A 16439-nucleotide genomic window follows, 5' to 3' on the forward strand; every position below is an offset into this window, starting at 1 on the left:
TTACCATAATAATTATTAAAAAAAGAGTTTCAATAAACTATTAATTCATGTTAAAAACCTTCGGGATAAAACATAAATATAAAAAGACCTAACACAATGATTGTTTTAGGACAGAAAAATCACTTACAGAATAAAAAGAACATACTAAAAGAAATAATACAAAAATCAAATGATAAAAAAAATATCATTCTACATTAGTTTTTTTAACGCATTTATACAATTATTAAAATTAAAAAAGGAATAATAAATGGAAAGGATATAGAAAATAAATATTTGGGAATAAAAAATTATAAGTAACTGAAAAAAGAAATTCATCCAAAACTTAAAGTTCACTAATTCATACTAATATGTAACAAAAACTATAAACAAACAGAAAAATTAAGAAGAAAAAGTAGAGAAAATGATAGAAAATAAATATGTCATTAAAAAATAAATAAAAAACCATAAAAAATATACAAACTATAAAGTTTTATTAGGAAAAAAAGATTTACATAATTCCAAATTTTTAATTTATCATATTCGAGACATAAATAATATGCACACATAAAGAAAACACTGTTTTTAGTAACATAAAAAGAAATTAAATAAAGTTTTAGAGATAATTTTATACATACTCATAAAATAATAAATAAATATACAAACCAAAATGAATATTTTAATTTGTAAGTGAATTAAAATAATATAAATTGAAAGAACAACCACCACCAAAAAAAAGTCCCGTAACCTCTTCTTTATATTAATATAATACAGAATCAAATTAATTAAAAAGATTTCTCTAAGAAGACCATCAAATGAAATATTAGTTTATAAACTTTATAAATTAATAACATAAAAATAATTACTTAATGTATATACCATTTAGCTCTATTAAAAAAAAAAAAAAAAAAACTAATATTTTTAATATAAAATATCTTTGTCATATTTTTAAAAAAAATACCTATACGTTTAAAACATTTGTAAAAAAAATTACTATACATAATACATTTTGATAAAAGTAAAAACAATTACAGAAAATATAAATCCAGCAAAACTTCATTTGTCCTTCCCTTCTCCGTTAAAAAAGAAGGCAATCGAATAAATAAATAAGCCTGAAACAACTGCTGGTTGTTACATAAGTTTTACATTTGGCTAACATAGATCTGTTCTATATATAATTTTAAAATACATAGTGTTTTATAACATATTTTTTCAGAATAAACGTTTTAACGTATCTTTTGCACAAAAATAATTACCTAAATCATCATACAATTCATATTAATTTTACATAACGAATTTACATAAACCTCATAGAAATTACATGGTCTAAATCAAAACTAAACCTTCTTTTTTAAATTATGGAATAATCTTAAGTAAAAACAATTAATAATTAAAAGATATCAGAATTCATTACTTTCAAAAGATGTAAAAATTTAAACAAATAAAAATAAGGACTTGTTACATAACTGAACTGATATGTATTAGTCGAGTACATAATAAGAAATCCTTCAGAATAAAAATTAAACCTTTATTTATTTGTGACTTTGAACTAACTGCTGTGTCTTCAATCAGTAGAAAATACAGCTTGGCTGGCTTTCTGGTAATGTTTGCTATCTTTAACAAACTCATAGATATACATAGTTTCACCCACACAAGAGCAACAGATAAAGCAGTAAAATGTATCTGTTTTTATTTCTCATCACTGCAGAATTAAACAAGACAACCTACCCATCGTACTACTTATTTTAAACAGATCTAATATTGCCAAATTTATATGTGTAATAACTCAAAGATTAAAGTTTTATTTATGTTCGTCAGAGCAAATATACATCTCCCAGCTTCCAGTAATCATATAACATAATCACTAATTCACTGAACACTAGAATATATATATATAAAACGTCTTTTTTTTTTTACATATCACAGCAAATTATGGTAAAGAAATTTTATTTATATACACTAAAATCTATTTACAATTAAAATATAAACAGAAATATACAGTAAGTGAAAAATATGAAATAATCATTTATTTAAAAAAAATTAAAACTGCTAAATCAATATTAATAAGTGTTTTATTGTTTAAAATACGAAACGGGAATATAGTAAAAATAAAAAAAAAACTATGTTAGTTACTGAAATTTTAATTTGTGAAAACATAACAAATAACCATAAGCAAAAATACTGGTTTATTTTATTAATGACAGGAGATACAGAATAGATGAAGGAAACAAAACAATATACCCATTAGAAGAAACACTATGAAATAATTATTTGAAAACAGTAATAAAAATATGACAAGGCAATAACGTAGCATACTTATTTTATGATATTACTGAAATGATAACTCACTCATTTGAGGGTACAGCTGGTTGTGTAGTGGGAACAGCCGGCAATTGTAGCTGCTGTTGCGGTGGTATATTCCCGATGATAAAATTGCCGGTCGGTAAACCAGATGGTCCATTAACAATGACAAACTTAGAACCTTCTTTCGAATTAGATGCTGTGGTAGTAACGCATGGAACAAGGAGTACACCAGGAGGATTAGTCGGGGTAGTAGAAGTGTTCATTAAATATTGCTGTGGTGAAGGATCTCCAGGATTTAAACCGATAGGTTTTGGTAAAACTGAGGCATTATTGTTAGTAGCAGTGGTTACAGTACTGCCGGTAGGTACAGAATTTGCAATTACTGAAATGGAAGGTACAACAGGATTAGCAGTAGAAGTTGTAATCAAACTATTTGAAATAGAAGATGATACTGACGTATCATTGGTCGGAGAATTACACGAGACAAGTGTACTGACAGGCGGTTGTGAATCGGAAACAGGTAAACCTGATGTAGTAATAGCTGGTGAAACGGAAAGAATATTATGTTTAGGTACTACAACATACCGTTTACCGTTCATTGACATTAATGTCTGTGCAGGCATGGAACCCAAAGCGGATGCCGTTTCAACAGTTGCCACAGATGAAGGGGCAGATGTCTTCGAAGATGACGTATTCTTAGATGTTAACTGGATCATGGATGATGGTGGTAACCAAGTAGTGACACCACCAACGATTTTCTGGGATTTAGATGTAGTCGGGAGTTTGCTATCGGTTAGACGCTGCAATTTAGGAGGTGCAGCAGCACTGCTTTGACCAGTATTACTGTTGGATCCGATAGTGCTGATAGGAGTCAAAGGAGGAGGTGAGGTTAAAACAGGAGGTGTAGCTTTATTCAATACTGTACCAGTTATACCACCTCCTTTTTTTGCTTCTTGACAGTTCTATACAAACAAAATAAAAAAAATATATATATTTATTACAACAAGCAAATAATAATATAAAAAGAAACCTTTCAATTAAAACATACATATTTACTTACACAACAGTATGTATAAAATAAATGGGATATTAATAAACATAATCATTCATATAACATTAAGATTTAACAACCAAAAGTAATACTTCCGCAGAGCTTTCAACTGTGGAGAAACCACAAAGCCAAAGCTCTGAAATATCATTGACAACAGTCAAAAACCCAAATTACCAAAAGGAAAAATATTGCAAGCATATATCTTATTCTCCTGTACTTTGTTATTAGGTATTCAAATATCAAAAGGATTAAATAATATAAGTACAGAAATCACTAATTTTCATTTTAAATAAAGGTTACTGTGCTACTGCTAAATTTAGATTTTTATGTAATTCATTTCAGAAAATTCATTTTATGTATATTAATTCTCAAGAGCAGTGTTTTAGAGAAATATTAAAAACAATGTGTAAAGAAAAAAAGGAAATAAAATAATTATAACCACCAGATACATGATAAAAGTACGAACACTAATATAACTATAGCGCTTTCAAAGTGTTACACCCATTTTCATAAGTCAAATATATAAAATTATCATAATTAAAATAAAATGAAAAAATTTTCCTTTAAAGATTTTAAATATTACTTTTAATTTTATTTTAATTATGTGTAAATTATATATTTGGCTGAAGAGGGAGTAACATTCTGAAAGCGCTAAAGGTAGGTAAATGTTCTTACCTTTTATTCTAACTGTATCTGGTGGTTATAATACATAATTGTTTTTAATTAAATATATGTATATGAATGTATATTTTATGTCATGATTAGAATGTTAAGAAGAAATGGATCCTATAGACATAATGAATTCATTAAATACTCTTTCCTTATAAAATTATATGTATCATAATCATCTTCGTGAGTTAAAAATAATTTTAAACACTTTGCAGAAAAGTTTTTCAGTCATAAATTAAATGCAAAATAAATAGCCAATACTGAACTACTTTTTTTTATGAAAATTCGAAACAGATAATTACCCTAATTTAGACATAATGAACCTCACTTTTTCACAATCAGATAATAGATGTCATAAATCTAAATTAACACTAGTCTAGTATACCATTAATTGTGTTAAAAATAAATTTCTTTAGATAACATAAATAACACGAGTGAATTACCACCAAACGCACATGATTATTCCTTTTGAAACAAGAAGACATCACTATCATAGATTGTGATGTGACCTACTGCATCAATAATCGCCATTCTTATTGAAAAACAAATCCGTTTTATTAGTTTGAATATACAAACAATAAATGTACATTCAACACTGTACTTTTCAATTTACATTTACAATGAATTATAATTTTGTATAATAAATTTACAGCTCTAATAAAATAATACTAATTACCTCAGATTACCAATTTATTAACTAATTTTTATTGTATGCATTTACAACAGTATTTACATGGTAAATATCATAACACGGTTACAAAGTCAAAATACTGATGACTGAAAAGTTCTTCAATACTGTAAATGAAATTTTGCTTGTAATAAAAAATGAGAGGATAAAAATACGGGAAGAACTATTTCATTGTTGTGTGTAAGAAGAAAGTTTTTAAATGTTTGTTCATTATTATCAGTAGCACAATAATGACTCTTGAGTGTTGCCTAAGGCAGTAAATTGCATCCCTTACAGCCAACCAGATAGTTTCACAAAATTTGGAACGTCTTGGGTAACAACAGCAGTTAGAAAAATAAAAGTAGAGAGTAAGAATTACACATCAATGTGTAATTACAAATTAGGGCATTTTACAGTGATTAATAGCCATTAATAATGCCAAAATGAATTTGTAAGGGGGGAGCATGAATGGTCTTTTAAAGGGGTAATTCATGATAGAAAAAACATAACTTAGAGTTAAGCCAGGTTCACACTGGAAGCTAAGAGCAATTCCCTCTCAAATTCAGTTTTTCTGTTTTGATCCAGTAAAGTCTAATAACTGGTTTTAAAGGAATCATTATTTTAAGTTTCATACAGATAATTTGCTAATTTTATGTTCAATATAGTAATTGACTTATTCAATTAACAGTTCCATTGAAATACAAATATAAAAAAAAATACAAGAATTACAGATAAATAAAAAAATGAGTGAAACGTAAAACCCAGACCACATAAAATTTTAAAGGTTGAACAAACTTCAAACTGTAAAATCTACCTTATAATCTTTAATTCAACATCTGAAGTCAAAAGCAATTCTAACAGTGTGTAACTGCCAAGATTTAAACCCTGTTAACTCTACAGAATTTTAATTATAATGAAAAAAAAAAGAACCGATCAAGCATAAAAAAATAACCAAAGTATAACTGTAATCTTCAACTTAATTTAATGTAAAAAAATTTTTTAAAGCAAATGAAGAAAACAATGAAACTATAAAAAAAAGCTCTGTTAAGATGTTATATCAACTATTTAAGGTTTTTTTTTTTAATAAAGATAAAACTAAAAGAAAGAACATGTATAAAATATATATATATATATATCATACTATTTACAAACAGTATGTATGATATTTTAAAATATTAATTTTTTTATTAAAATACAATAAAACAAATTCTGTTTTTATGAGTAAGTGCTATATAAAATGATAAAGATGGATTGTGGAAAAATATCTTGACCGGCAAGGCATTCTATGTGATCCAACAAATTAAAACTCATAGTTTGATATTTCTCTAAAAAGGTAATGGAGCAAATAAATCTTAGTTTACCTTTCTGTATCAACCAGCATTTAACATACACTCGTAAAATATTCTAACCATCTGCTTAAAGTAATTGCTTCAGTAACTCCAACAAGTTAAATGAATCATAAAATTTGCTTTTAAAAGAAATATAACCACTTGTAAGAAAATAAAATATGTACATGTAAAACAATTTTAAATTATGCATTAATTACCCAATAATGAAGTATATAGAACTTATTAATGATGAAGTAACCAACAAACATATTTCTTCAACATAAAAGTTGAAGAAATATGTTAACTATAAAAAAAAAATTAAATTTGTTAATTAATATGTTATTAATTACCTCATCGTTAACTTTTTTATAACTAATAAAAGGGAGAATGCTCAACAACAAAAAAAAAGTTTATAAAACAAAACTTCTGTACATGCTACGATGATGCTTTTTATTTGTGTAATAAAAGAAATCCTGCGTTACTTTAACTCATAAATAATACAGCTTAGAGGATGGAAATAAACACACAAACTTCTGGTTAAATTGTACAGTTTAAATACTTTTTAAGTTAGTGTTCTTTAAGATTTCAAATATCTTTCTGTAAACATAAAACAAGCCAAAGAGGTAGAGACAATTTAAAAAAATAAATAAATGTTAGGTTAGAAAAGAAAAGAGGCTAAATTTGATTTTGAAATGAAATTTATAAAAAAAATTTATTAGGAAAAAAATTAAACCTAATTAAAATAATGTACTAAACATTTCTGTATAAATTTAAAGTTCATCTGGGGTTATATCACTGTGATTCTCTCAATCAAAATCTAACTAAGACACATTTTCCATTACATATAGGCTGGAAGTGGTTATATAACAAACAGCATCTATGGATAAAGGGAGCAAGCATCTACGCTAAGGTAGCTAGGGGGGGCCACGATAAGGAGGGTTAAACTTGGCTTCTCAGCAGGGTGACTCCCATTTAGAAGTAATGGTACAAAATAAATACTGAGGGCACATGTTAAAAGAATTTTATTAATGCACAAAGCACAATTAAATTTATGTAATAGTTAAAAATTAAAGTAAATTCATTTACCTTAATTTTTATGAATTTTAAAAGATAGAAATAATTTACAAGATCACATGAATTAATTAAGAGGATACTCTCCAGTTAAATATGAGATGTTCCAGCATTATGAAAAGATCCTGACAAATGAAAAATTGAGTTCAAGGAAAAGAAATAACTTACAAAATCTTCCTTTGTGACTATAATATTCACTGACATCTGGTATTATCAATGTGTTAAACTGTGCTGAAAATTACTTAACGATAATAAAAGAATTTAAATCTTTCATCTTGTGTGGCATAAACACAATATATTTGAACCAAAACTGTTGTAAGTTTACCAAAGTTAATTCATAAAGTTTCTGTTAGGGGATATATAAAACAATTGTAAAAAAAAAAAAACTTATTACCGAGGGAAAATTTTTTAATTTCTTAACAGAAACTAAGCAAGTCTACAACTTTTGCCTGACCTACAATTACAAAATAAAGATTCAAAAAATGTTCTGCATTCCATCAACCTTGGTGTTAAAAATGGAGATTCTCATTTTTCCTATCTAATGGTACAAAAATTAATTGGGAAATGTTAAGCGAAAACAATGCAAACAAATCTAACATTAACATTAAGTTGAAACTTTTTAAAACATTCTTCATAAAAATAATAAAAAATCAAAAGTAAAAAAAAAAAAAAACTACATTAAGTATTACTATAAATGATTAACATATTAAGAAAAAATAAATGTTAAGTTTTTTATATTAAATTAATTTTTTAATCACACAATTACCTCAGTAAAAACAATTATAGTTCCTTGAAACGTTTTATTTAAAGTAAGCAGCATATAAAGCCAGATATTTATAAAAATTAAACCTAATATACAATAAACAACTAAAAACTTTTAAATAACAAATTAACAAGAGGTAATTATATACAATTATGACTAATCTAGCACTCCAAATGCGATTAAAAATACAATAAACAATTTACTCTGTTAGTTAACTCACAATATAACACAAATGACTCATAAATTTACAGACACATCAGAATAATTAATTAGTCTAAAAAAAATAAATATCAATGTACCGTAATGAAAAAAATTAATACTACTTAATTTTATGTGACATGGTATTTAAACTGCATATATATAATTAGATAAAGATTAATAATTTTACATCAGTATGACTTAAAAGAACTAATAAAACTGCACAAGTTAGATAATTAGAACTTAACTGCAGCACACTGATGAAACCAAAAGATTTATGTTTCACTGATTTAGAGCCATTTTTCATGTAATGAAAGTACCTGCAACTTGTTGAATGTGTGGATCATTGTGCCATGATATGTTGTTGATTAGAATCAAGTAAAGGGTATGGTGATCAGAAAACATCCCAATAGATGTTACCATTTAAATATAAGTCTGGTTTGAAATTTGACATAGGAAGGCTACATCATCAAACTAACTCTTAAAACTACTCTGATGCTCAACTGTGATGTACAGTTTTCAGTCAAGAGAAGAGTGAAATTTTGAAAATATCATAAATAAAGTTGATCTGCAAGAAAATTAGACTATACAGAAAATTACGGTTGGGGTTTAGTTTTAATAACTCAAATAAGTTTCACATTAATCCTTTCATTCAGTATTTATTCTATTCCCTTCACAGTACTAAACATTTTTTATTATAATGTTACTAAAATTCCAAAACTTTAGTTAAACATTGAAACTGATTTTAATTCATTTCTGACAGGGCAAAGTGAGGTTCTGTTTTAACCCTCCATTTGGAAACTAACTTATAGACAAACATGTTTTCCAATTTTTATTTAATTTTTCAGTAAGGTTATTTATTAAGAGAACAGAATAATTTTGAAAAGTTCTGTTTCTGAAGTAAAGAGAGGTGTGGTATTGAAGGTTTAATCTTAAACACAATGAATTAAGATTGCAAAGATTCTGTTTTGTAACTTATTTTATTATTAAAATTGTATTTAAATACAATTTTGTTGTAGAGCAAAATTTGTCTAAAATGAATTCAGTGATAATTGAGCTAGCACTCTCATGGCTATTGGTTATAAATCAATATATTTAATATTAAAATTTTTTTTCTTCAGCTGAATGTCCTTTTTGACACCAATCTAGCCAGACATTTGGCACAGTCCAAGAAGTAACTACAAATAAGTTAACAATAATGTTATATTCATTAAAATAGTATGTTTAATAATTTTGTTCTTTGTGCACAAAACAATTAATTCATATGCATACATATTTATTATTCTTATACTGTCAAATAATTTTTAAATTATATGTGCAGCAACAAAATAATATCAAATTGTTAAAGAGAAAAAAGTTAAAGGCATTAGGTTAATGAGATATCAAATGTTTTAAATCATAATATGACTTTATATATATAAAGTACAAAAAAATAGTAAAAAAATGTAACTTTATTATTAAAAAAATATCAAGCGAGTATAATATTTATTTTATAGTAAATGGGTAGATGATGAAACTAATTCAACAGTTGACCGGATATAATTAAAAATTTTAACTTGTGTAACAAACTGAACCAAACTATAATAAAAATCTCATTTAAAAACATTTTAAGTTGTCTTCAAGACTATCATTAGCGAATGGTGAGCTGTATTTTCATATTTAGTATCATTTTTTTTGGTACATTTATACAATTCATAATGTTCAGTGTATGTTTATGTGGTCCTTTTTTATGTATGTGTGGAATCTTAAGATTGTTGTCAAAGTTGGTGGATTTGTGTCTATGAGACAGTTTACAAGCTGACAGCAGTGTGAAAACTGCAGCATCATTTACTGAGGATGGTCAAAAAAGTGAACTGAAAATCTTTTGAACTTTTTTATTTCGTTTGTCTTTACAAAAGTTTAACTTTTCAATTAATATCATCACAGACCATAATGGACAAGAACATAGCAAGAATGATTAAATTGGTATCATTGTAAATTGATATCATTTAATTAAAACAAACTTAAAACTGGTAAAAAAAAATGTGTATATGTATATATATATATATATATATAAAATGTAACCAATATTTAACTAACCTTACAAACGTAGCTGTGTATCGTTCGATTAATAGCTTCTTCTAGTCCGACGCACTCCGGATGATACAGACAGAGACACAGATGACACTGCAGTGTTGGTATCAACCCCATCGCAAGAGGACATCTGATCGAGCACACCTCAATTGTCTTGCTTCCGGATACCCTATCATATGAGGAGGAATGTAGGATTGAGTTTAGACAAGATGTGGGAATCGGGGAAGTAGTACAAGAGGAAGAATCGGGGAAACAGTCACCATTTGCCATAAACCCTTCAGTTAAACTTGAAATAAAATTAACAATTTAATTACTAATACCACTAATTTAAAAAGAAAAATTAAAAACTTTAGTATAAATTTAACATATTTTTTTTTAATGAATGTTTAATTTTAAAAAATCTACAGAGATTTAATAACATCTAAAACATGTTTACTTCAAAAGTCTGCATCTAAAAATTTTATAATAAATCTATAAATTTAATAACTAAATTCAAATGGTTTTTTTTAGAGAGTTTTTCATAATAACAGCTTAAAAACAACCTATAATGGTATTTAGTACAACCCATACAATACTAGTAAATATGAATACTATATTTAAAAAAATAGTTCAATTTAAATTTTACATGCTTATGTACAATGGAACATCAAATTTCTATTTACTAAATAATGATTAAAAAGAAAATGCCAATAATAATAATAATAATAAACTAGTTGTATTAAAGAATAAATCTACAGTAAAATAATTAATTTTTGTGAATGTATGAATGTGCATATCTAAAAAAACCCCCTTTTTTTGTTAATGTTTTAATTAATTTAACAAAGATTTTATGCCACTTAATTTTTATAATTCATTCCATGATCAGAGTAATTGCAAAACATTAACAACAGTCTTACCTCAGATTTAACAGAAACATTTTTGAAATGATTAATTCAGAATTAGTTTCCACAAATAATATGTGAAGAGAAAAATTATTTTAGATTTTTAGTAAATAATGAAATATTTAGGACTATCACCTTTATTACGATCAGCAGTTGAAGTGAATATTAACTATATCAATCAAATTAACAAACCATATTTACCAGTGCTGCCAACAACATAAGTCAATTATCTTAATAGGTGATTTATTAATTTATTTAAATTTTTATATTTATAAACTACATATTCTTAATTTTGTTTTTATTATTACTTTTTAAAACCAAAATTAATATTAATATTTATTATTATATACTTTGTCTCTAAATGGTTTTTTAAAAATATTTTCATATTCAATATGATTTGAAAATGTTCATAAAAAATAAATTATTTTTCCAATGAAAATATCTTTTTACTGTTGTTTTTATACTTTAGAAAACAAGGATCTTTAAAATATGTTTTAAGGAAACATAGGAATAATAATTTATAAAAATAAAATAATGTGTAAGCAAAAAAAATTATTTTGAGATTACAATGTTTTAAAACAGGCTGTAACCTCAATTAAGATTGGCATCTAGTGTTTGTCCATCTCAAATCAATCATAACTGATTGTGCTGTTTATCGGATCCGCTAATCAAAGGACGTAGATATCAAGAGCACAATATTAAAATCCAATTAAAAATAGCTAACCTCTAAATGAATTTAGACAATTATAGGGTAGATGTAACAACAGTGATGGACTATTAACACTCATCACCCTCCTGATCAGTCAGTATTGATTGTTTACCACCAACTTATGTCATCATTAATCAGTAGATTAATTAACGACCAGAGTGTTTGAAAGATGATCACTTCTGCAGGCAGAATTATACAATATTTTCATTAATTTTAATGATAAAATGTTCCACCTCAATGCTAACACAATATGTAAAATGAAATACTGTTAAGCATGGCAATATTTACTGAAGACTTACAATTTTTTTTTTTAATTTCTAAATTTAATATTAATTCACGCCATTAGAAAAAAACTTTTCATTCACTAGGGGGGAAGAAAATAGTCTTAACTTTACGTTACTGTACCACATAACCTACCTACCTAATTTATTTGATTAAAATTAAAAGAAAAGTAAAAGAAAAAAGTTTTTTCCAAAAAAATTATAGTTTTAACTAAAATTCCTTTTTAACAGCCATGTTGATCATATAACAAGCATGTTGATCTGTTATATCTTAACAGTTAATTTTGAAGATTTTCCAGTACTGTTTTTTGCAAAAAAAACCCTTAATAAAAAAATAAATAACAAATGTCCATTCTTACAATAATAACAATTAAAAAAAACTATGAACATTGGATTTTATATAACACAGTGGAGTCCAATTATACTGCAGTTGTATGTGGGAGAATAAAAAAAAAATTATTATTGTCTAATGACCACCAAATAATTTTAAATTAATAAATTGTATTTTACCCGAAATGATATCAATTTTTCCTATCCTAATAACTAACTGAATTTCTAAACACTTTTTCTGATAACATTAAATTACTTTTTACAATGAGCACTTCTAACTCACTTTTTCATAAGAAAAAAAACTTATTTGGTAAAAAAGTTAATCATTATAAAGAAGTACATCTATTTTTATTCTGTAACCTAAAACAATAAAATTATAAAACTGTAATGTATTATTCTAAAAGGAATGGAACATTAGCATGAAATTCTTGTTTTAGTACATTATTGTAGTGTACATGTACGGTAAGCTCATAACTGATCAGAGATAAAAGTATATTTAACAAACAATATTATAATAATAGTAGAAGATGGTAATCTACACTGATCAACGATACAAATAACATAAACTAATCCTAAAAAAAATTAACCTGACCAAAGACTATCAAGCAAAATTAAGCTGTAAGGAATGAACATTTTTTGTATAACAATGGGCTTTTAAGGAAAGGAATTTTCAGCCCATGGTCATAATTTTATTATAATATATTATAATTACGTGAGGTGCTAGTATACTGTTAACACAGTAATGGGGCTAAATCTAAACTACTGCAGTTTACAAACTGGTGGATAAACAGTTAAGTATAAGACTCTCTTTTCTTTTTTTGACCACTGTATGTGGGTTTGGCACAGGGTTTACAATTAAAAGGTTTTAAAGTCTGAAAAAAATCTTAGCAAAAGTAACAGGCCAAAAAATCAATGATGTATATAGGTCTCAAGATATAAAGACATCCAATGGTAGCACTCTGACTGAAGTACAAATTCGTAACCGAGACATGCATAAATGATTGAGGATTTTACATTTACAAATGCTACTGGAATCAATATTTAAGGAATGTCATATCTTTGGGATTTAACTGTTACCAAGGCTTTATATAGCAGCTTATGGTTTGGCAAATGTCATTCGGCCGATGATCATAAACTTTATATTGAATATTAATATTATTTATTTACTACTTAAATAATAAAGTTTAATCAACATTACCCACAAATATAACCCTAAACTTCCTACTGTACTATGAAAGATAGCTGAAATATAATGCAAAGTCGTTCATGACTCGCAAATGAAAAGATAGCCAAATAAAACAAATATCACATACAAATGCATTTTATTTGGTACAAACTCATACATTTATCTTCCCATTTAGTCACACTTTACAGCTACATGTTTCTTTCAACACTGAACCAGTTTTCTCATTTCATCAGTGAAGAATGCTGGCAGACTTTCCTTAATTCACAATCTCACTGCATCCATCAGTTTATTATCTGTGATGAAGTGAATATCCCTTAATATCTCTCTTTTAATTGCAGAAAAAAGTGAAAATTTCAGGGCATCAAAATTGGCAAGTATGGAGGGTGTGGAATAGTTTCAAATCTCTATTTCACAAAAGATTCAGTGGTTGTGAATGACATGTGTGGCTGAGTATTATTGAATAATTTTTGGCTCTGTGGATTGTCATCTCAAGATGTTTTAATGTCTAAAAATATTGCACAGATTTTACAGTCAATTTGGCTTAACGACAGTCAGTTGTATACAAGTTTGGAATCCCAGACATGTTAAGAGAATTTCTTCATAAAGAATTATGTTTTTAATTTTTCTGATTGTAACAAATCATAGCACTGGCATTCCATGCTCTACTGTTATTCTTGTGGTCATAATAATGCACCCATTATTATGTTTTGTGTTTCAGTACAATATTGTAAAGGAAGCCATCTTCCTTGCCACAATAAAGTTTCAGAAGCTGTTCACAACATCCCTTCTGTCATGTAGTGGCACCCACTACATGAACTGATTTTAATATTGCACAGTTGTGCAATATTGTGTCCTACTCGTTCTTTTGACATGCCTATCAGGGTAGTGATGAATAGTTGTGTGATGCGATGGTCATTTTGAATCAATCCACCTGTTTCCTTTGGGTGCTTCTCAACAGTTAAAGAAACCAGTTGGCCAGAGTTAAGTTCAACCTCAAGATTTGCTTTACCAGTTTTTTATACAAAATTTTAATGTACACCTACTAAAAATTAAAAACAGTTTCATCACCACAAATGGCTTTTAGACGATAATGAATGTTACTAACATTCACTCTCCTGCTGTTAAAAATTCAATCGTGCAGCATGCTTGTTTTTGACAACTTGACATAGCAAATGTACTAGACTCCACAACAATAATGACCGACAGAAAACGAGAGGCTGTGGATTAATGAGTTTTGGAATGTTAGTAGCAGGTGAATGAAACTTTAAGATGGTAGTACCTGTTGCTTTGTGCAACATTTCGTTCTCCTAATACATTCCAGTACACATTATATTTCAGCCCCCCCCCCCACAAGCCGTAGCTAGTCTTTTTTTATAGCATAATTTGTTTAATTTTTTTAACAAAAACTGATATATCAATTTTACTATCAACATCAATAATAATCCTGTACACGTATATAATCAATGTTTATCAATATCACATTTAGTAAAACTTCATTAACCATTATAAGACTACACCTAATTCAGATTACAGAAAATTCTCATTAGGTAAGCATAGTTCTTAATCAACATACTAATTTTTATTTTATCTAGGTTAAAATGCAAATTAAAAATAAAAATTTTCATCAAAATGGTAAACAAATCAAAATCTCCTTGCAGGAGATTTCAATAAAATACCTATGTTTGATGTGTCAAATTTTTTATCTGTACTAACATCCATGTTGCGGCTTCATCTGCGCTATGTGGTTACTTGTGTTTCCCGTCACGGTCAGGAGATGTTTAGCTGGTTATGACAACTTTGTTGACCCTTCCTGTCTAGCCAGAAGGCTCTGTCCCTTGGACTCTGATGTGTTCATTCAACTCGTGCTTGTGAGCATAATGATGATAAATAAAAATTAAAACCTGTTTAATTTATAAAAAACATCAGTGTGTTGTAATTTCTTAAGTCAGTACAGAACCCGAAACTTTAGTGAACTAATAATGCAGGTTTCAAAATAGTTGATCTCCATCTTAAAATATTAAACTGATTACTCGAACATAGCATGGATAAAAATGTATTTTGCCTGGTACTTAATGTTATCCGATAAATACCACTAAGGAGGTGACAATATTTCTTTCTCATTTTTAAAAGAAAATTTAAATTACTTTTATTTTATACTTTTTATTGAAGTAACTGGAAGCAGGTACAGTCAGCAGTATGGCACATGTAGTAACAATGGCTGTGTTGGTTGAACTGCCGTGCTGTACACCATAGCACACATTAAAAAATCAAAATTCAAAAAACCTGAAAATGATTTTTAGATATTTATCTGAAGAGTATTTGGAAGCCCCAATCTAGTGAATATCTCGTTTAGTATAGTAGGAAATGAGGAAAATTTACAATCATTCAATTTTTTTTTACCTTTCTCCACCCTCTTTTAAGCTTGAATTTTGATAAATTTAGAAATTAGTTTTTAGATATTTACATGCAAATTACATACACCAAAAATAAAGTTGATGTTTTGTTACCAAGAAATTAAAAAAATTGACGTTTCAAAAAAATTCAAAATCCATTTTAACCTTTAAACCTTGAATTTAAAAAGAATAAAGAAATTTGTTTTTAGATATTCACATCACACACCAAAAATCAAGCTGATATCTTCATTTGTTATAGAAAAATTAAAAGAAATGGTAAATTTCATTATAACTTCATTTTAACCCTGTAAAAAAAGAAATTCAAAAAAATCCTCAGTGGTCACCTTTTACACCTTAAGGAGAACATATATACAAATTTTCATCATTTATCTTCAGTAGTTTTTGCTGGGTATTAAATCAGTTGGCCAGTCAGAACAAGTTGCTTTACTCGTAATACAGATAAGAAAATCTACAGAACACAGGACTAGTTTCTTTTGATTTTTAACTAAAAATATACATCTGCATTCAGCTAGTAAGTAATCTAAAACCTACACTACAA

At 27.1% G+C, this 16439-nt stretch overlaps 1 protein-coding gene across 7 annotated transcripts in view; it reads right to left on the minus strand.

Moving 5' to 3' along the window:
* Window positions 1-16439, minus strand: part of LOC142331438 (uncharacterized) — a 306269-nt gene that overhangs the window by 49897 nt on the left and 239933 nt on the right. For 6 of the 7 annotated variants that reach the window (XM_075377347.1, XM_075377346.1, XM_075377341.1 and 3 more), the window contains 2 exons: window positions 10107-10269; window positions 2326-3242 (listed from right to left, as the gene is read on the minus strand). The exons of the other annotated variant lie outside the window; for it this stretch is intronic. In XM_075377347.1, the coding sequence (XP_075233462.1) occupies window positions 2326-3242; window positions 10107-10269 (1080 nt within the window). The remainder of the gene's footprint in view (window positions 1-2325; window positions 3243-10106; window positions 10270-16439) is intronic. 7 annotated transcript variants of the gene reach the window in all.

The sequence above is a fragment of the Lycorma delicatula genome, chromosome 10 (assembly GCF_047948215.1).
Source record: "Lycorma delicatula isolate Av1 chromosome 10, ASM4794821v1, whole genome shotgun sequence".
In the NCBI taxonomy this organism is placed as follows: domain Eukaryota; kingdom Metazoa; phylum Arthropoda; class Insecta; order Hemiptera; family Fulgoridae; genus Lycorma; species Lycorma delicatula.